Source organism: Taurulus bubalis (assembly GCF_910589615.1).
Source record: "Taurulus bubalis genome assembly, chromosome: 16".
Lineage (NCBI taxonomy): Eukaryota > Metazoa > Chordata > Actinopteri > Perciformes > Cottidae > Taurulus > Taurulus bubalis.
This window is the reverse complement of record NC_136604.1, coordinates 17,488,783-17,509,995: the sequence shown is the minus strand read 5'-3', so window position 1 is coordinate 17,509,995 and position 21,213 is coordinate 17,488,783. Positions and strand designations below refer to the sequence as shown.

Genomic DNA, 21,213 nt, shown 5'->3' with positions numbered 1-21,213 from the left:
TGAAGAATATTTTGGTGAGTTGAAATTTTAAACTGTTGAGAGAGGTGGTTGGCTAGCTAGAAAACACTGTTAAGTTACAAAGCTAAACACAATAGCAAAGTAGGACATCCGGTAAAAAAAAATAAAAGGCTCAGAATATAACTGTTCGAAATACCGTGGCAGCAGTTAAATATGATTACTGATTACATTTCTACAGTAATCTCGTGACACAAAACGGGGTTTAATATGCTCATATCGATGCGATGTTTTGTTGCTATGCTTTTATTATGAAACTTGATTTATAGCTAACCGCTTTTATTTTGAAAGCAGTGCCGGGAATTCTGGTTACATGGAAGATGGCGGGCTTGATGCTGTGAAATGGAAATATGAACCATGTTCGCTACTCTTTGTATTTACAGACAGTAACTTTAGTGCTTTGTTAGGCAGAAGTTTGATTCGTGCGCTTGCAAAGGCATCCACTAACGAAGGCCTTTGTTATGTGTGTCTGATCGTAATTCTCGGACACAGCTAGCTTAAAGCTGGCGGTTTTACTTTTGTCCCGTTTACTTTGAGGACCGGGGTAACCTGGACGGGCGGTGCACTCTTGATGTCCCCTAGCATGCAAAGAGGAATCAGGAGGTTCCCGCCTGCTCGGCCAATACGGTGTGTGTAATCCAGCGCTTCACATTGTGCCACGCTTTATGTTGTCGGGTGGATGACAAACTTTTACCTTTCCGCTTTAAATATATCATAAAGAGTTTTGGGTTATTTTGGCTGAACAACAACATTGTTGTTGAGCTGAAACGTTGTCGGGCCTTATGGTAAAATATAACGTCCATATATGACGTTATCTAAATCATGGTTAGGTAAAAATATAAAATTGATGCAAAAATATTATTTTAAAGTATATCAATAAATCATATAAAATTCAGTCTTATATTTAACACGAGATAAAACAATTATAAACACGTGGCCTTCATCAGCAGTTGAGATTTACTCCCATACATGACCACCTGTTTCCAAAAAAAAAAACACTAGTTCCAATGAGCCCTAAAGCTTACATTATTAAAATATTGGTTCGTTGGTTGCTGTCATTGTTTTTTGTAAGCTTTTTTTTAATGTTTTGTATTCTTTGAAGGTAGAGTTAAACATTCTCAAAAACAGGGAATCCTAAAAACACTTTCCCAAAGCACAATACAATGTTTATGATGTCTTGTATCCCTTCGTTTTGCATGGTCTCAGATTGATTTGAATCTGTCCTCTCACCTCCAGACAAAAGAGAAGAATGATGAAGTACATCCTGGTAACCGGAGGAGTCATCTCTGGCATCGGCAAAGGCATCATTGCGAGCAGCGTGGGCACAATCCTGAAGTCCTGCGGCCTGCATGTAACTGCCATCAAGATCGACCCGTACATCAACATAGATGCAGGCACATTTTCACCCTACGAGCACGGTACGCCAGAGGAAACGATCGCTCCCGTTTAACGCGTTCAGAGTTAAACAGACGTGTGTCGTGCATGTTTTTTACGACTGTGTCGCGCCCTTCTTTGTCCAGGGGAAGTGTTTGTACTGGATGACGGCGGTGAGGTGGACTTGGATCTGGGGAACTACGAACGCTTCCTCGACATCCGGCTGACCAGAGACAACAACTTAACCACCGGCAAGATCTATCAGTCGGTCATCAACAAAGAGAGGAGGGGAGACTACCTGGGAAAGACTGTGCAGGGTAAACAACCGCTGTTTTTTATTGTTAGAGGGTGCGAAGCGGAAGAGAAATTGTAAACAAAGAGTTTTTTATTTTGTATTCTCCAGTGGTGCCACACATCACAGATGCCATCCAGGAATGGGTTGTGAAACAGGCCAAAGTGCCAGTTGATGACGACGACGTAGAACCTCAAGTGTGTGTAATAGAGGTAAGCGGAGCAGCTTGTGTTATAGCAACATCATTTGCATCACCGAATGGCTTGTATTCACGATATTTCGCACATGTTTTCACTGCTAATATTTGTCTGTGCGCGTGCAGTTAGGAGGCACTGTTGGCGACATCGAGAGCATGCCTTTCATCGAGGCCTTCAGGCAGTTCCAGTTTAAAGTGAAGAGGGAGAACTTCTGCAACATTCACGTCAGTTTGATACCACAGGTAAGAGAGCAACCCTTTCAGGTCGGACTGGTTTTTATCTGGGGGGCAAATGTGTCGGCTGCTCTTGTTGAACAACTGGCTTTAAACACGCATTCATAAGATAAGGCGTGTTAGGACTGATTTCCGACTCTTGAAAAATACAGGCCCAGAAATGACAAAAATGTCCTGCATATACATTGAAGAAGGATGTAGATGGGGTGTCTCCTCGTGTCCATGATTTAAAAAATCTGAGTCTGATTTGTATATTTACTTAATACATTGTTTAAACATTCTCTGTGTCCAGCTTCTAAAATTGTAAATTTGCTATTTTTCCAACATCATTTATTATATTTTTTCTCCATATAAATTGAATATCTTCGGGTTCGGACTGTTTTTGCACTTTAAGTTTCAAAAAGGTCTATTCCACCAACTGTCAAAATGTATAGATGAGTTGTAAAAATGTTTAATAGATTAATTGTCAGTACAAATAATCGCTAGTTCCTCTCGTGGAGTTCGCTTGACCCGAACAAAGAGTTTGTTTGCAACAATTATTCCATTCTCCCTTTCTGTGACATTTGATCCATCCATCAGAGCCTTTAGAATACAAATTCAGCTGTTTCTTTAAAAAAAAAGTTCTATACAGTCAGTTTAACATGCATGTTGTAATGTCTCCCACTGTCCAGCCCAGTGCAACTGGGGAGCAAAAGACCAAACCAACACAGAACAGCGTCAGAGAGCTGAGAGGACTGGGTTTATCCCCCGATCTGGTGAGTCATCGGCACTACGGCCTTCTCTGTGTAACTGCACTTCCTGTTGGATACATTTTGTTTGGTAGACCTGATTTTCCCCTCCCACAAAATAGTGTCAACGTGGTTTTTTTTTTTTTTTTTGCATTACTTTCACTCCAGCTGCTATTACCACCTTTCAAATGCATTGTCCGAGTTCAACAAGAGGTTTGAAATTCCCTTGACCTAAGTCATGGTGACATTTTGAGTTGGCACGGTTTCAGTGGCATTCAAATAGTGCTCCGTAATATGAGCACAATGATATTTTACTCTGTATAAATGTAGGTTTTTATGCAGTGTAAAGTAAAAAAAAATATTTTATGATGTAGAAAATGTGTCCATACTTAGTTATACAGTATATTAAAACTGAAATTTATAAAGTTATGTCTGACTAGGTCATTTCTAACACTTCCGTTTAAGCCGTTAATTTAATTATTTGGAAGTGACTATTGCCTAATATACCTAATTTACATACAAGGGGAGAGTTTGGGCCCAAAATAAGGAATTTAATATCTTATGTTAAAAATGTTGCATATTGAACCTTTTTCAAATCGAGCCATGTCAACTGTGGAAAACTGTGATTAGGAAAATGTTTAATTCCATTTATTCAGTGCCAAATTAATATAAATTAAACCACTTGCCTCACAGTGTGTGTGTGTGTGTGTGTGTGTGTGTGTGTGTGTGTGTGTGTGTGTGTGTCAGTCAAAGATACCGCCGCATCATTATGTCTCTCTTATTAAGGCTTTGCAGGAGTCTGAGCCGCGTTCCCCTCAGCAATCATTAAAGTTTCTCGTCCTTGCCGACAGATCATGTGCCGCTGCTCCACCCCTCTGGAGAACTCCGTCAAAGAGAAGATCTCCATGTTCTGCCACGTAGAACCTGAACAGGTACGTCAACGACACAAAAAGGTTTTTTGTGTCGTCAATCTTTTGGACGAAGGAGAGCATCTCGGCTCTCGCGGGTACTTTAAACTCATCGGCCCGTCTCGTTCCAGGTCATCTGCGTGCACGACGTGTCGTCCATCTACAAAGTGCCGCTGCTGCTGGAGCAACAGGGCGTGGTGGGCTACCTCAGCAGGAGGCTGAACATGCCCATAGAGACGCGGCCCAGGAAGTTGCTGACGAAGTGGAAGGAGATGTCTGACAGGTGAGTCTTCAACAGAGGTTGAACGGGACCGTGAACACTCTGACTTGATGGTTTTACTCCGGATTCAACGGTTTTACTGATGCAGACGCTCGTCTCCACAGGTCAGACAGACTGCTCGAGCACTGCTCTATAGCGCTGGTCGGGAAGTACACTAAGTTTTCCGACTCCTATGCTTCTGTCATCAAGGCGCTGGAGCACTCGGCCCTGGCCATTAGCCATAAATTGGAGGTTAAGGTATGTATGCACACAGTGTTGTTAACCCATGCTGCTCGTTATCACATTTTACTAAAGTCTTCGAAAAGAAGCGCTGCACTGCAGCAGAACGACCAATAGAAATGCAGCAACTGCATTTAGGACTTCCACTCATATGGAGCCTTTGCTGTGTCAAGTTTAATGTTTAAGATAAAGTGTTTTCAAAGTGGGAAACCATCATGCTCACTTCCCATGATGCTTTGAGGGATGTGAACAGAGGGTCTAATGTTACCATGACTTCAGTTAGTTAACTATGAGCTACAACTTAAAGCTTGTTTTTGTTTCTTTTTTTTTACCTACATTTGTTCACATTCTGGCAAATTGGTCTCCAAAGTACTCATAGACGTACTGACAACTATTACTGGATCACTTTGATATGAAGAAAACTTAATACGATAAGAAAGTTATAAGATGCTCCTTTTTTCTAACAGGATTTATGGGGGGGAATATGTGTATCATGTCTGAATGTATGCGCAGTCACTTTATTACACTATCAGTTGGTCCTTGTCTCACTCTTTAAGATATAAATCAACTGAGTGTGGAGTAATATTGTAGTTACAGTGCTTCCTACCACTCATCAAAAGGATAGTTTGGATGTTTTGAAGTGAGGTTGTACGAGTGGTCCTCCATAGTTAGTGCATTACCTATATTAGTAGCCGTCATTATCAACTGTGAGTGTGGTTAGATTTGCAACTTGAACTTTGACCCTGCAGAGGTCAGTGTTTTTCTACATACACGATTTAGAGAGGACCTTGAGTTTACACGTCTCTTCTCCTCAGTATATAGACTCTGCGTCGTTGGAGCTCAGCACGCTGCAGGATGAACCGGTGAAATACCACGAGGCATGGCAGAAACTCTGCAGCGCCGAGTGAGTGCCGAGACGCCATTTTCATTGAAGTAGTACAACCTGGACATTGAATTTGTGGTCTCATCAAAAGTTGTCGCTCTACTCTCAGCGGCATCCTGGTTCCGGGAGGTTTTGGTGTCAGAGGAACCGAAGGAAAGATTCATGCCATCAACTGGGCCAGGAACCAGAAAAGGCCCTTCCTAGGTAAACGGATGGCTGTCCGATTGATTTAAATATCTTACGTCAGACCTAATTCTGTCAGAGCAGTTTTATTTCTAGATCAAAATGAGAAGCCGCATCTATAACTGTGCACACGCCTGTTTGACTGATACCTCTGTTTCTGCAGGTGTGTGTCTTGGAATGCAGTTGGCAGTATGTGAATTTGCCAGGAACATACTCGACTGGACAGGTAATCTAAAGTCTTTTGTATAATAATAATAATGTAACGAAGAAAGAACGTGTACAGTTTTATTTTTCCCAAGGTCCCAAGCCTGAAGAGAGATTCATCACATTAGTCAAACGTGCTCTTTTGCCAGCCTCATTTGTCTGTAACCGATTCAGGTGGAACATTGAGTACAAATCAGTATTCTGTAGTTTTTTTGTTAAGGTGACTTTTGAAGAATTTATTGAGTTACAGCTGCTGATTTCTTTAAATTCTGACTAGTGTGGTAGTTTATTGGTGACTTTGGGATTGTCGTTTGAACTCTAGATCCACTTGCTATCCTTTTGTGGAGCTCACTGATAAAGGCTGTGTGACGCTGGTGAAAACTAAATAAATGAGTTTGCAGAATAATACTATAAATGATAATAGGCATTTTCAAACGGCTATATAATCAGAATCATAAACATTTATTCGCCAGGTCTGATTTCACAGACGAGGATTTTTTCTTTGCGGAAGGTGCATAACATTAGACACACAAGACAATCAACAATATAAGAACCTGTTCAGACTAAAGGCCCCTATATACTGTGTGATTCTGGGTTGTCTCGGACAAAGAAATAAATGTCAGGTTATTCCTCATTTCAATGGAAGACAGACGTGTATGTGCAATATAAATAGTTGATTTCATGTCCCCTTTTTTGCATTTAGATGCCAACTCAACTGAGTTTGACCCAGAATCAAAGCACCCTGTGGTAAGTTCTTTTTGAGAACTGACCTAGTTTTAATCTGACCTAGATAAGTGCATTGAATTGAGACTCATGTGGACCCTCTGCAGGTGATCGACATGCCAGAACACAACCCCGGGCAGATGGGCGGAACTATGAGGCTCGGGAAGAGACGGACCATTTTCAAGACTAACAGCAGCGTGCTACGTGAGAAAACACTTTAAAGTTTGCATTCGGCCCAATGTTGACCTGTTGTCTGCTCCGTGCTGACAGCTGTTCTGTATTCTAGGGAAACTTTATGGAGATGCAGAATATGTGGATGAAAGGCACAGGCATCGCTTTGAGGTATGTTGACCTCTCCGCATAATAAGCCAACCTGCTGACAGTGGAGTGGGAATATATGTGTAACTTTGCTGTCCTTGTACAGGTCAATCCTGAGCTCATTAGTCACTTTGAAGAGAAGGGCTTCCGCTTCGTAGGTCAAGACGTGGAAGGGGAGAGAATGGAGGTCATAGAGCTCGACGGTACGGAATCAATGAATTGTTTTGCGGGGAGGGAAAGAGTTCCAGGTTTATTAGATGTTAATAATTTCACTCTAACCTTCTATGTACCCTAATATTTAAATCTAATGCCGTTTTTCAGATCATCCGTACTTTGTCGGCGTGCAGTATCACCCCGAGTTCACCTCTCGCCCCATTAAGCCATCACCCCCGTACCTTGGTTTGCTGCTGGCGGCAGCCGGCAAGCTGCAGAGCTACTTACAGAAGGGCTGCCGTCTGTCTCCACGGTACTACTCAGTGAACGACAAGTACAGACTGTTTTATCAGAGTGGATTAATGACTACATTCTCTTTCACACAGGGATACATACAGCGATCGGAGCGGCAGCAGCAGCCCAGACTTTGAGATATCGGAGTTGAAATTGCTTTCCATCTCAAATGAATGACTGAGTTACACTTGTAGAAATGTTCATTTGTTATTGCCACCAAATACAATTTGACTTACCAAAATCTTTTTCAATACACTGTCCCGTGCTTTAAAGTATTTTGTAACTAGGTCAATAGTGATGTACAGCAGAAAATATGGATACACCAATAGTCAGGTTTTAATAGTAAATGAATTAAGCCCACGAAATGCAACTTTAGGCCAGTCATCTGTATTTAACTTTGAGAAGTGTCTAAAGCCTGAACAGTTGACTTACTACCATTGTGGCCTTATTTTAAAGGTTTATGAACTATAAAAATTAACAGCATACTCTCAATGTCTCTAATGTTTTTTTCAGAATGTGACTGCAATATTGAATAAATAACATAATCTCAATAGTTTCCATGCATTTTATTTCATTCCAAAGTCAGTACACATGGGAGTTAAGTGGTGGAGTTTGTCCTGCAGTTAAGTCAGTCGGACATCGTCATTGAAACTTCCGGCACAGGTGGACATTGAAGATTTCATGCTGGAAAGAAAGAAAAGAGTTTTAGCTCAAGTCAACAGTTTTTTACCCCCTGAAGATATTCAAAGGTTGATCTCAGTCCTATATAGACTATATCATCCAACAGTCCTCGCATTAGTTTCTCATCATGGATCAGAATGTATCTTGTATTAGCATATTGCCGTCTATGTACCTTCCAACCAGGGAGAAATTACAGCCCATTGATAGCTCATCAACTTCTTCGTGGCACAGTTTCTCACATGCAGACTGAAGTTAAGTCAGTCCGCACTGACTAACCGATGCCTCAGAACTGCAACTTCCTGCACAAGTGGACCCAGACACGTTCAACTCTGAAGACTTCGCCCCAAATGAGTCGCTGTAACGAAAACAAATTAAGTTTTAGCCCAAGTCAAGAGTTTTTTTCTGAACCTATTCAAAGGTTGATCTCAGTCCCATATCCGCTAGCTTCATCCAACAGTCCTTTGCATTAGTTGGTCATCATGGATCAGCACGTATTATTTGCATATTGCAGTCTACATACCTTCCAACCAGGGAGCGATTACAGCACATTGGACAAGGCCACCAGATGAAAGCCCAGATTGATTCCTACAGAAGAAAAAGATTTAGAATTATTAAACATGAACGCTTGGACACAAATGTTGGATAGTTGAGTGGCTGCAAGCAGCAGAAAAGGCCACAGCAGTCAAAGACCACCCTATTTTCTTGCACGCACTTGGAGAACCTAGAGCTACAAACAAGCCCTGGTCCATAGGATAGCATGCTTTGATGAGCTAAACAAAAGTTACCTTTCAGTGAGACGTTCTCATCCAGTCACGTATGAGTCAGCCATGAGGGTCACCTGAAATAAAAACGAACAATTTAGTTAGTTTTGTGGATCCAGAGCTACTTCAAGAAAAATAAGTATGGGCAAGGGTGGCTCAGTATAATAAGTCTCAATCATGAATTATCAGTGAGGGCAAGTTGTTCATCACAGCCAGAAATTTGAAGTCAAGATGTAGTGTAGAAAGTACCTGCAGGTGATGTCATCTTCATGTCCCACCCTTCCACGTTCAGCGTGCACCAGTTTCTGCAGAAGAGAGTACAGTTTAGCACTTTACATAAAGGCTTGTTTATTCATTAGCGTTATCATTTAGTCTGAATATCCTTCCCCTTAAAGTTGCTATAGCAGTTACTTTCAAACTGAACAGCGACCGTCGGTGAAAGTCTTGCTCTTGGCTGCCTGATGACCGATCACTGCTACAGGAGAGCACGAACGGCTTCGATAGGAGCCGGTTGTGGAGAAACGGTATGATGGAAATAAACATACCTGCATCCTCCACAGAGAGCCGTGGTGTTTCACGTCAGGTAGAGCGCCTGCTTCAGGAAAAAAAAAACCTGGAGAAACAAAAAGGAAAGTCAATGCATATTCCAGTTCTGTAGAAAATTAAGCATTCAGAGTCTTTGTAGGGTTGCGTGTTGACAATGTTGCGGTTTAAATGTGACGTTGTGAAGTATGCTCGTATAAGGACGGTTTTGAGAGGGAGCTTGCCACGTGGTTCAAACGTTAGCGTCAAGCTAACATTAGGCCAAGCAATGAAGCCATGACACGAACATAACCAAGTTAGGTTAGCATTAGTCATTACAAGCCGGCACAATGTGGGGAATTGTATAATTAACCTAAACGTAACGCCATGCTGTCATCATAGACTAGTCAGGTTACCTGTCCCACGTGCCAACAGTAACTTACGTTAGCTACAGAAGCTAACATTAGTTAGCTTAAGTATCTGGCTAATAACTTTCATCATCAATATATTATACTCAGGCGTAAGCCAAACACGCTTATATACATGCAATTTTTGTGTAGATACGGAAAGCTGAATAGTTGAAGTCTTACTAGAGGACAAGGATCACCGTGCTTTTCTCCTGGCGGAAGAGACTGAGGAGAGGGAGTGACGGTCACTTGCCGTTATATACGCTACTGCGGTCAATCCAGCCCGCACGAATTGTTTTCGGTACCCGGATGTACTATAGACATTACGGTACGAGCGTGTAAGAACTGACTTCAAAATAAGAGCAAACTTCCGGTGAATGCAAACTTTATTCCAAGGTAATTTTATATTTATAGTGGGAATCATAATGCCACCTCGGAAGGTACCTCTTCCAATATGAGGACATTCTGTTTTTTTATTTCAAAATAAAAGCTCTAGAAATTCCAATGTTGCATTACAAAATAAAAGCCCTTCAAAATCTCCATGAGATAACTTCAAATCAGTTTATGAGGTAATGTACGTCTAATTTCAGATTTTAAAAGGAAATTACCTTTAGTTATAAACTAATTCCACTTTTGATTAATAGTAGACCACCTCCAAAATGTCCCTGAGAGACAATCAAGACATTCTGATTTTGCATTACAAAATAAAAGCCCTTCAAAATATCCTTGAGCTAACTACAAATCAGCTTATGCTGCAATTTACGTCTAATTTCAGATTAGATTTGAAAGGAAATTAACCCTAGTTAGAAACGAATTCCACTTTCGATTAATAGTAGACCACCTCCAGATGTCACTCAGAGACAATCAACTGATTTGAAGTTAGCTCATGGAGATTTTGAGGGGCTTTTATTTTGTAATTCAACATCAGAATGTCTTGATTGTTTCCTTAGTTTGTCATCAGAAATCCGAATTTGTATTATTTTGTATTAGCATATTACTGTCTACATACCTTCCAACCAGGGAGCTATTACAGCCCATTGGACAAGGCCACCAGATTCAATCTGGATTCCAACCCAGAATGATTCCTTACTAGAAAAAAAAGATTTAGAATGATTAAACATGAAAGTGATGCAGGTCAGCGATGCATGGAACATGCAAGTATACACCGGCAAACCTGCAGGTGTGCAGTCAGAAAACAATCAGGGCATGCAAGTTGTCCTTGTCATGACAGAAGGTCTCCTGGGGAAACGATAACCTGTGACAACTGCTTTACTGCACATGGCCTCGGCCTGCAGCTGTTGAAAAGAAAGTTGTACAAGGTTAGGACAGTATGGAGGAGTGAGTCTGAGCTTCCTCCTGCACTGGTGTCAAAAATAGACAGCGCTCGGTTCTCATCCAAGTTTGCCTTCACCGAGACCCATGCTCTGGTGCCCTATCACCCCCAAGTGGATACTTCACTCAATTCTGTGTTCCACCTTAATAACTTCATCCAAACACATTCACAGCATTTCTTTATTCCATTTTAAATTTGTGTTCTTCTGATGATTGTCAGATTGGTTATGGAGCTCCAGCAGTTCTGCTCCAGCTCTACCTCTGCAGCAGCTCCCCCTCGCCCATCACCCAAAAGGAATAGGTGCAAATTCTGCCCTCGCCAGAGTGATCTCAAAACATCAGAAATGTGCCAAAAATGCAATACATACATCTGCAAAGATCACGCCTACCTGCCTCACATGCAACATGTATTCGGTTTTTATTCTGAAAAGTTAGTTTTGAAAAGTCAAATGTTTTGGAAAAGAATATTGACATGTTTAAGTTGACTAAAAAGTTGAAACACAGAGGTGGGTCATAATTTATATTTTCTAAACAGCCAAACCAGACAGGTAATTTTTGACCCAGGAGGACAGCAGGTGTGATTATTTGCTGCCATTAAAAGAATGTAAGAGGTTTATAAACAGCATCCTCATTAAACTTTGACATATACCAGTCTGTGATCATCTATCAACACATTTTACCCTGATTGTTAGTCAAAATAATTCAACATTTTAATACATTTTTACTCAAAAATAAGGTAAGAATTCATGTAAATTAGGTCTTATTGGCCTGAAATTTAAAATGGAATAAAGAAATGCTGTGAATGTGTTTGACTTAAGTTGTTAAAGTGTACAACAGAATTGAGTGAATATCCACTTTATATTCTTTAACCAGAGAAAAACTAGTGTGATTATGTGATACCTTTAGGAAAATGTAAATGATTCAAAAACAGCATCCTCACTAAACTTCGACAAATACCACTCTGTAATAAGTCAAAAATAATATAAAGAAAAAAAACAGTTTTATTTCCACTCAAATATAGGGTATAATTTTATATAAAGTGTATATTGGCCTCATAATTAAGAGAAACATTTTGTGGTAATCGATTGGACTCAAGATTTAAAGGTGTAAAACAGAATTGATTGACAATTTATACTATATGACTTAAAGTCAAACCAAGCGGGGTCATTTTTGACAGCAGATGACAAAAAGGTGAATAGTTTGCAACTAGGTCAATTAGTAGGTTAAAAATTGTGTAAAGCGCAAAATATGTAAAGGTTTACACAAAAATCTTTTCACTGGTTCATATGAAACCAGGCTCTAAGGCAGGGGGTCTCAACCTTTTCCAGCCATGTACCCCTAACCAGTGCAAAGAATGTTTGGTTGAAAAGAGTAACAATACAGAGCATGCGATCAGTTTATCAAAAAAAATAAAATCTGTTTGAGCTTGTGAATATTAAGTCAATAAGTATTTGGGTTGAAAATAAACAGAGCGCTGTGCCATCAGTTATTATACAATTAACTTTATTTAAATAAGGATTGAAACAAAATCATTGTTCTAGAATCGAAGGAACATATTTTCAAGCAGTGTTGACTATTAAAGCCATTTAATAAACTTTGCTGAAAAATGTTTCTACTGAGTCTGAAGAGTTGACCTACTGCTCATTTGTTTACCATTGTGGCCTTATTTAAAAAGGTTTACAAACAAACATTAACTCCAAACTTTTCTTTAATGTCCTTTTAAGAATGAGAATGCAATATTAAATAAACAGAATCTCAAAATAGTTTCCATGCATTTTATTTCATTCCAAAAACAGTACACAAGCAATCTCAACTGTGAGCACGGAAGTTCATTCACTTAATCGCGGCGCAGTTTGTCCCACATCAGACTTCATACTGCAGTTAAGTCAGTCGGAACGGACACTGTTGCGTTGACATTGCAACTTCCTGCACAGGTGGACCCTGAAGACGTCATGCTGGGCCCCAAATCACTGGAAAGAAAACAAATAAAGTTTTAGCCCAAGTCAACAGTTTGTTTTTTCCCCTGAACCTATTCAAAGGCTGATCTCAGATCTCATCCTATATCCAATAGCTTCATCCAACAGTACACTTGCACTAATGTCATCATGGATCAGAATTTGTATTAGCATACTGCAGTCTACATACCTTCCAACCAGGGAGTTATTACATCCCATTAATAGCTCATCAACTTCAGACGTTCATACTGAAGTTAAGTCAGTCTGAACTGACAAACTGTTGCATCAGAAATGCAACTTCCTGCACAGGTGGACCCAGACATGTTCAACTCTGAAGACTTTAGTTTGGGCTCCAAATGAGTCACTGGAAAGAAAGGAAATAACATTTTAGCCCAATGCAACAGGTTTTTTTCCTGAACCTATTCAAAGGTTGATCTCAGTCCCATATCCGCTAGCTTCATCCAACAGTCCTTTGCATAAGTTGGTCATCATGGATCAGAATGTATTATTTTGAATTAGCATATTGCAGTCTACATACCTTCCAACCAGGGAGCGATTACAGCATATTGGACAAGGCCACCAGATTCAAGCCCAGATTGATTCCTATAGTAGGAAAAAAGCAGCAAAAAAGGCCACAGCAGTCAGTGACCACCCCATTTTCTTGCACGCACTTGGAGAACCTAGAGCTACAAAAAAAAAAAGCTCTGGTCCATAGGATAGCATGCTTTGATGAGCTTAATAGAATGCTAATGAAAAGTTACCTTTCAGTGAGACACTCATCCAGTCACACGAGTCAGCCATGAGGGTCACCTACAATAAAAACAATTTTAGTCAGTTTTGTAAATCCAAACCTACTTCATGAAACGTATGAGCAAGGGTGGCTCAGTTTAATAGGTCTCAATCATGAATTATCAGTGAGGGCAAGTTGTTCATCACAGCCCAAAAGTTATATTAAAGATATAGTTTAGAAAGTACCTGCAGGTGATGTCATCTCATGTCCCACCCTTCCACGTTCAGCGTGCACCAGTTCCTGCAGAAGAGAGTACAGTTTAGCACTTTACATGAAGGCTTGTTCATTCATTAGCGTTATCATTTAGTCTGAATATCCTTCCCCTTAAAGTTGCTATAGCAGTTACTTTCAAACTGAACAGCGACCGTCGGTGAAAGTCTTGCTCTTGGCTGCCTGATGACCGATCACTGCTACAGGAGAGCACGAACGGCTTCGATAGGAGCCGGTGTGATGTAGTGACAGAAATATAAACACACCTGCATCCTACGGAGAGCCATGGTGTGTCACCTCAGGTGGAGCTCCTGCTTCAGGAGCAACCTGTAGAGAAACGAAAAGGAAAGTCAATGCATATTCCAGTGCTGTAGAAAGTTAAGTGTTCAGTATATCCTTTATAGGGTATTGGAAGTGTTGCTTCTTGATCTTAATGTGACGTCACAGCAGTGGCGGTTCTACATGTAATTCAAACTAACATTAGGTTGGTCTGAAGGACGGTTTTGAGGGGGAGCGTGCCACGTTCATTAGTTAGCATCAAGCTAACATTACACCAAGCAATGAAGCTATGGCCCGAACACATATAGCATTAGCGGCATTACACAACATGCAGGCACAATGTGTGGAATCGTATAACCTAAACGTAACACCATGCTGTCATCATAGACGAGTCATATTACCTGCCCCACGTGCCAACAGTAGATCACGTTAGCGACAGACGCTAACGTAAGTTAGCTTAAGTATCTGGCCAATAACTTGAAGTCAACATCAATATGTTGTACTCATGTGTAAGACAAACACGCGTAAGCTAACATTCGTGTATCTACATGGATCTTAAGTGAACGTAAAGCTCAATAGTTGAAGTCTTACCAGAGGACAAGGAGCGCCGTGTCTTTCCGCTCGCGGAAGCGACTGAGGAGAGCGGCGGTCCCGGGCCTTTATATACGCTCTGCAGGAGACGGACCATGTTTAAAGACTAACATCAATTGTTGTCTAATTGTGGGTATTTATTGAATACTTTTAATTCAATGATTTATACGTCTTCCAGGCTCTTTCCTCACGAGATGAGACGTCATTTCAAATAATCTATTTACTCGTTTTTGTCAAAACAGCTTCAACAACAAAATGAAATGCTTGATAAATAAATCTGTGTATTACAGATATATGTAATCTCTGCTTGCATTCCTCTGATTTCATGTGTTTTTATGTTCCATCTCTAACCCTTAATGCTGTGTAAATGTAATGTATCAAACTGAAAACCCATGTGGCTTTTTGTTTACCTTTATAATTTAAGATCCCCATTCTTCCATTGGTAACTGCGTGTTTAACGTAACATTGCTATGCATTGTGGGTAATTCCCTTGGGCAAAGTCTGCATCTATTGCTGATTTACGGAAAGGGTTGATAAAGGGCTCAAAATGTCTGTCAGAGAGCCCTCAAGCACTCAATGATTTGACAGTGGGACAGAACTAAAGGTGGAGATTGAGATTGGGCCATAGAGCACAGATACGGAATCACTGAATTGTATTTATTTTTCAGGGGAAAAGGGTTTCAGGTTTATTGAATGTTAATAATTTGACTCCAACCTTCTATGTACCCTATTTGTTTGTATCTAATGCTGTTTTTCACATCCATACTTTGTCGGAGTGCAGTATCAACCCTGAGTTCACCTCTCGCCCCATTAAGACATCACCCCCGTACCTTGGTTTGCTGCTGGCTGCAGCCGGCAAACTGCAGAGCAATTTACAGAAGTACAGATTGTTTTATCAGAGCGGATTAATAACTACGTTCTCTTTGACAGGAATACACAGATTGGAGCGGCAGCAGCAGCCCAGACTTGGAGATGATTTCCATCTCAAATGAGACAGAGTTACAATACTTGTAGACATGATTTTCACAAGCAAGCATTTGTTATTACCAAATACAATGTGAAGTTGACCTAAAGTGGACAAATGACTTACCAAAGGCTTTTTCAATACAGTGTCTGATGTCTCTGGTGCTTAAGCGTTTTGCAACTAGGTCAATTAGTGATGGACAGCAGAAAATATGGAAGTTTCCACCAAATCGTGTCAGTTTATGAGCCCACAGGGTCTAAAGTGGTTCTCAACCTTTTAGCCAAGCAACACCCTACCAGTGCAATTAGTTAAAATACAATTTTGATTTAATGTATAAGACTAGATATATTTGTTTAGCTCATCCATTTGAGAACCATTGGACTAAGGAGCATTGTTTCAGTGCATACTAGGTCATGCAGTACCAAGTAGTTTGAAGCCCATGAAACATAACTACTTCTCAGGCCATAAACTAATCTATCCATCGTTTAACTTTGCTGAAAATTGTTGCTTGAAGAGTTGACTTACTGACCATTTGTGTACCATTATGTCCTTATTTTAAAAGTGTATGCACTACAAACATTAACAGCGTACTCTAATCTTCTCTGTAATGTCCTTTTAAGAATGTGAATGCAATATTGAATAAATAACAGAAGCTCAACAGTTTCCATGAGTTTTATTTCATTCCAACAGTACACAAGCAATCTCAACTGTGACCACATGATGGTTCAATTTCATCGTGGCATAGTTTATCCCACAGACGTTCTTAGTCTGTCGGCACGGACACTGTTGCTCGACATTGCAACTTCCTGTACAGGTCGACAGGGAAGACTTCACGCTGGGCCCCAAATGAGTCACTGGAAAGTAAACAAATAACATTTTAGCCCAAGTCAACAGGTTTTCTCCTGAACCTATTCAAAGGCTGATCTCAGATCTCATCCTATATTCAATAGCTTCATCCAACAGTCCACTTGCACTAATGTCATCACGGATCAGAATTTGTATTTTTTGTATTAGCAATTGCCATCTACATACCTTCCAACCAGGGCGCTATTACAGCCCATCAACTTCATCGTGGCAGTTTGTCCCACATCAGACATGCAACTTCCTGCCCAAGTGGAACCAGACACATTCAACTCTGAAGACTTTAGTTTGGGCTCCAAATGAGTCACTGGAAAGAAAAGAAATAACATTTTAGCCCAAGTCAACAGGTTTTCTCCTGAACCTAGTCAAAGGTTGATCTCAGTCCCATATCCGCTAGCTTCATCCAACAGTCCTTTGCATAAGTTGGTCATCATAGATCAGAATTTGTATTATTTGGTATTAGCAAATTGCAGTCTACATACCTTCCAACCAGGGAGCGATTACAGCACATTGGACAAGGCCACCAGATGCAAGCCCAGATTGATTCCTATACAAGAAAAAAGATTTAGAATTATTAAACATGAACGCTTGGACACAAATGTTGGATAGTTGAGTGGCTGCAAGCAGCAGAAAAGGCCACAGCAGTCAAAGACCACCCTATTTTCTTGCACACACTTGGAGAACCTAGAGCTACAAAGAAGCTCTGGTCCATAGGATAGCATGCTTTGAGCTAGACAGAATGCTAATAAAAAGTTACCTTTCAGTGAGACGTTCTCATCCAGTCACGTACGAGTCAGCCATGAGGGTCACCTACAATAAAATGAACAATTTAGTCAGTTTTGTAAATCCAAACCTACTTCATGAAAAATAAGTATGGGCAAGGGTGGCTCAGTATAATAAGTCTCAATCATGAATTATCAGTGAGGGCAAGTTGTTCATCACAGCCAGAAATTTGAAGTCAAGATGTAGTGTAGAAAGTACCTGCAGGTGATGTCATCTTCATGTCCCACCCTTCCACGTTCAGCGTGCACCAGTTTCTGCAGAAGGGAGTACAGTTTAGCACTTTACATAAAGGCTTGTTCATTCATTAGCGTTATCATTTAGTCTGAATATCCTTCCCCTTAAAGTTGCTATAGCAGTTACTTTCAAACTGAACAGCGACCGTCGGTGAAAGTCTTGCTCTTGGCTGCCTGATGACCGATCACTGCTACAGGAGAGCACGAACGGCTTCGATAGGAGCCGGTTGTGGAGAAACGGTATGATGAAATAAACATACCTGCATCCTCCACAGAGAGCCATGGTGTGTCACGTCAGGTAGAACTCGTGCTTCAGGAAAAAAAACCTGTAGAGAAACAAAAAGTAAAGTCAATGTATATTCCAGTGCTGTAGAAAGTTGAGCGTTCAGTCAGGATTTCCGTTATTCATTTGTAGGGTATTGGAAGTGTTGCTTTCTGGTTTAAATGTGACGTTAGTGGTGATTTATGGCAAGTAATGTTATGCTCGTCTCGGTTGATGAGGGAGCTTGCCACGTGGTTCACAAGTTAGCGTCAAGCTAACATTACACCAAGCAACGAAGCTATGGCCCGAACACATCTAGCATTAAAAAAGTTACAACAAACGGCACAATTTGTGGAATTGTATAAACGTAACGCCATGCTGTCATCATAGACTAGTCATGTTACCTTCCCCGCGTGCCAAAAGTAACTTACGTTAGCTACATAAGCTAACGTTAGTTAGCTAAGTATCTGGCCAATAACTTGGAGTTAACATCAACAGATTATACTAATGTAGGCCAAACCCGCGTAAATTAACAGTCGCTTATCTACATGGACCTTAAGTGTAAGTATAGTTGAAGGCTTACCAGAGGACAAGGAGCGCTGAAGTTTTTCTCGGAAGCTTAGAGGAGGAAGAGACTGAGGAGAGGGTCCCGTGCCCTTATATACGGTGGCGCCGAGCAGCAGCCCGCTGATTGGTCCGCCGAGCTCACATGGGGACCGATGGCATGACGGGATATGTATTTTTTTTGTATCCGCCTTTTAGGGAATCCTTACTGTCTTTTAGATTTGTTGTGACGTAGACACATTCATACTAAGAGAATCAGAGAAACAGATATATATATATATTTTTTTTTTTACATTTTACGTTTTCACAGAGAGATATACACGTGAATAATTATGTACAAAGAGAAAAATACAAATATACTGTAAAGTCTGGCCATAGTCTGATCTCTTTTAACCTACTTCAGAACCACGGACAGCAACCTGCCTTCCACCACTGATCTGGCTCTTGCCGTTTTGAGATAACAACTATATCATCCGAAATATGTCTCTTACATATCATGCTTGTACATTACATTCCTACAACAAAAATAATCTGATTTACGGCTAAATTAGGTATTGTACATCGGCTTAAAATTCCACTTCGGTTTATCTGCCATTGCAAACACACAATTGCCCAATTCACGAGTGCAGGATGGTTTATTGTGGTAGTAGAGCATAGGTGAATAATATATCACATGATTGCTGCGGTCGCTCTGTGCACCGCGCGTCTCTCCTTCCTGAGCAGAAGGCAAGGCAGCAGCAGCAGGAGACGCAGCAGCAGCAGCAGCAGCAGCCGGGGCTCCATGTAAACACGCCGCGCACAGGGCTTTGTTTCTCACACACACAGACACACACACGCACTGGTATCCCCTCTTCTCTAGTCATGCCATGGATATTTTGTGGCAATACCAGTTCAGAATCATTTTACTCGGGGATTCCACGGTGGGGAAGTCGTCGCTGCTGAAACGCTTCACGGACGGAATCTACAGCGATGTGGCGGATCCGACGGTCGGGGTGGATTTCTATGCCCGCTCGCTCGACCTCGAACCGGGGGTGAAGATAAAGCTTCAGCTCTGGGACACGGCTGGTCAGGAACGATTCAGGTATACCGGAGTAAAAATGCATGGTTCACACAAAATGTATATCTTGGGTTGAACGCAGCGACCGGAGATATTGGTCGTGGAATAACGGGAGAGGCCTTGGGTTCGCTGTCGCGTGTTTCTGCTGCTATTGTAAAACATGAAATCCATTTCAAATTAAAAGAAGGCTTTTCCGTCGCTTTTTGTGATGTAATGAAGTGGAGACAGTGGAGAAAAGGGTCAGGAGGAGATTATATAGGCCTCGATCCCATGATGTCCTGGCCTATATAATAACACTGAAAATGGAGCTGCATCATTGCATTCATTCACGGATGATGGGCAGCCTCCTCATATTTAGGCCCCGGTTTGATTCAATGAGATACTGAATCCACAGTCTCCCACACAAGGATGTCAACTCTATTCTTTTCTCTTTTTTTGCATTCGTCTTCCCTGTTGCTTGCTCTGTTTCATGTGTTCTAGCTGTCAGGGATAATTTCCTTTAAAGCACTGTGGTGTGTGTGTGTGTGGAGAAGCAGCTTCTTCGCTCTTAGATCTGATTCCCCTTTTGAAGGCACATCTTCAGAGGGTGTTTTCTTCAGGCTTCACCACACTTTCACTTCTGTCTTATAACTGACTCTGAGGAGTGTTTTGTGAAATCAATCAGCAATTTATAAACCGTCATGTGCACAGATTAGGATTTGTGTGAATCTTGGTAAGGCTGGGACAAGGGGAGGGGTCAGCATTTCTGGGCCAGAGACCTTTAGGGGCCCAATGAGCCATGAGCATTGACTGGTTTGAGGTAATTTGATTCATTTTAATTAAATTCATCTAATTCAATATTGCCATTTATCCCCAGCAGGGTAATTATCACATGTTGAGGCCCTAAAGGTACCATGTGTGTCAAAATCTACTTGTAATACCTTTATTAGCCTATTTAATCAAAGCAAATGCCTAAATACATTGACATCAGAAAATACAAACGGGAACACGACAAATCTGATATTTCATTGCAGAACAATACAGGACGGACAGACAGTATGGTCTAAATATACAATGACTGAATATTGACACCTAATTGAAGAGACTTGGTTAAACACCTTTTGAAGGGAATATTTTCAAACGCTGTGTCATTTCTGTGGTCAGCATTCAGTGACCATAAAGACTTAGCTTCACTTTCTGCGTATTGAGGTTTGACTCAGAAACTTGAGACTTGAGAACTGACTTGTATTTGTGACTTGTGACTTGAAACCCTTATAATTCTGTCCAGTAACTATACCATAAACATAGCCAGCTAGAGACTTGACTTGGACTGTTATCACTCCAGACTTCTCTCTACTGACTTGAGACCTTCTCCAAAAGCTTTGGACCCTACATACAGTCAGGATAGTGGAAAAGCCTTTGCTGGCAGGTCATAGTTGTGTGTTTATCAGAGCTGTCCAAGATGTTCAAAAGTGCCTCAATCAAGATGATTTTACCTTTAATCCCTAACGTTTCATTAATCTATGTACCCAACAGGTCCATCACAACATCCTACTACCGTAACTCCGTGGGTGGGCTACTAGTCTTCGACCTCACCAGTCGCAAGACCTTTGACCATGTGAAGGAGTGGCACAAGGAGGTGAGTGAGCACATCCTGCCCCACCACATGGTCTACATCCTCATTGGCCACAAGAGCGACCTCAACAAGGACCGCAAGGTGAGCCGGGACGAGGCGGAGCATCTGGCGGCCGAGCTGGGCATCCGCTACGTGGAGACGTCGGCCAAGTGCAACGTCAACGTGGACCGGGCCTTCGAGCTGCTAACGAAGGACATCTACGAGCTGATGAATATGGGGGAGATCGTCACCCGCGACGGCTGGGACGGGGTCAAGAGCGGCCTCACCGCCAAGGTCCTCTACCCGACCGACGACGACGAGGAGCTGGCGACCGGCGTCCCCGAAAGGGGCTGCCACTGCTGA

At 41.4% G+C, this 21,213-nt stretch overlaps 2 protein-coding genes and 3 long non-coding RNA genes across 5 annotated transcripts; 2 read left to right on the top strand and 3 right to left on the bottom strand.

Moving 5' to 3' along the window:
* The first annotated feature begins 561 nt into the window (after positions 1-561).
* On the top strand, positions 562-7,549 carry ctps1a (CTP synthase 1a). The gene is made up of 18 exons (XM_079232076.1): positions 562-642; positions 1,252-1,433; positions 1,536-1,706; positions 1,793-1,893; positions 2,004-2,120; positions 2,783-2,866; positions 3,691-3,771; positions 3,879-4,030; positions 4,132-4,264; positions 5,062-5,150; positions 5,239-5,333; positions 5,476-5,538; positions 6,220-6,263; positions 6,347-6,443; positions 6,526-6,581; positions 6,664-6,760; positions 6,879-7,023; positions 7,097-7,549. The coding sequence occupies exons 1-18, from the start codon at positions 587-589 to the stop codon at positions 7,179-7,181; spliced, it is 1,848 nt and encodes a 615-aa protein (XP_079088202.1). The 5' UTR covers positions 562-586; the 3' UTR covers positions 7,182-7,549.
* A 7-nt stretch (positions 7,550-7,556) lies between these two features.
* Positions 7,557-9,592, bottom strand: LOC306748849. Its single transcript, XR_013771162.1, has 7 exons — positions 9,559-9,592; positions 8,992-9,059; positions 8,696-8,751; positions 8,471-8,523; positions 8,206-8,270; positions 7,858-8,040; positions 7,557-7,688 (listed from the first exon to the last, which is right to left on the bottom strand). It is a non-coding gene; the product is annotated as an uncharacterized lncRNA (long non-coding RNA).
* A 3,384-nt stretch (positions 9,593-12,976) lies between these two features.
* LOC306749010 lies at positions 12,977-14,559 on the bottom strand. The gene is made up of 6 exons (XR_013771169.1): positions 14,533-14,559; positions 13,929-13,989; positions 13,638-13,692; positions 13,424-13,472; positions 13,201-13,265; positions 12,977-13,026 (listed from the first exon to the last, which is right to left on the bottom strand). It is a non-coding gene; the product is annotated as an uncharacterized lncRNA (long non-coding RNA).
* Positions 14,560-16,162: 1,603 nt separating this feature from the next.
* LOC306748499 lies at positions 16,163-18,246 on the bottom strand. The gene is made up of 7 exons (XR_013771155.1): positions 18,219-18,246; positions 17,634-17,699; positions 17,339-17,394; positions 17,115-17,167; positions 16,840-16,904; positions 16,529-16,664; positions 16,163-16,350 (listed from the first exon to the last, which is right to left on the bottom strand). It is a non-coding gene; the product is annotated as an uncharacterized lncRNA (long non-coding RNA).
* A 723-nt stretch (positions 18,247-18,969) lies between these two features.
* On the top strand, positions 18,970-21,213 carry rab42a (RAB42, member RAS oncogene family a; the record flags this gene model as incomplete). The annotated part of the gene is made up of 2 exons (XM_079232393.1): positions 18,970-19,280; positions 20,772-21,213. The coding sequence occupies exons 1-2, from the start codon at positions 19,066-19,068 to the stop codon at positions 21,211-21,213; spliced, it is 657 nt and encodes a 218-aa protein (XP_079088519.1). The 5' UTR covers positions 18,970-19,065.

What these genes read in the sequence shown, in the direction of transcription:
- ctps1a (XM_079232076.1), top strand. Translation starts at nt 587, where the DNA reads ATGTCCCCTAGCATGCAAAGAGGAATCAGGAGGTTCCCGCCTGCTCGG. An exon ending in CTCAAGTGTGTGTAATAGAG is followed by an intron (nt 1,894 to 2,003) that starts GTAAGCGGAGCA and finishes GTGCGCGTGCAG; the next exon opens with TTAGGAGGCACTGTTGGCGA. An exon ending in TGGAAGGAGATGTCTGACAG is followed by an intron (nt 4,031 to 4,131) that starts GTGAGTCTTCAA and finishes TCGTCTCCACAG; the next exon opens with GTCAGACAGACTGCTCGAGC.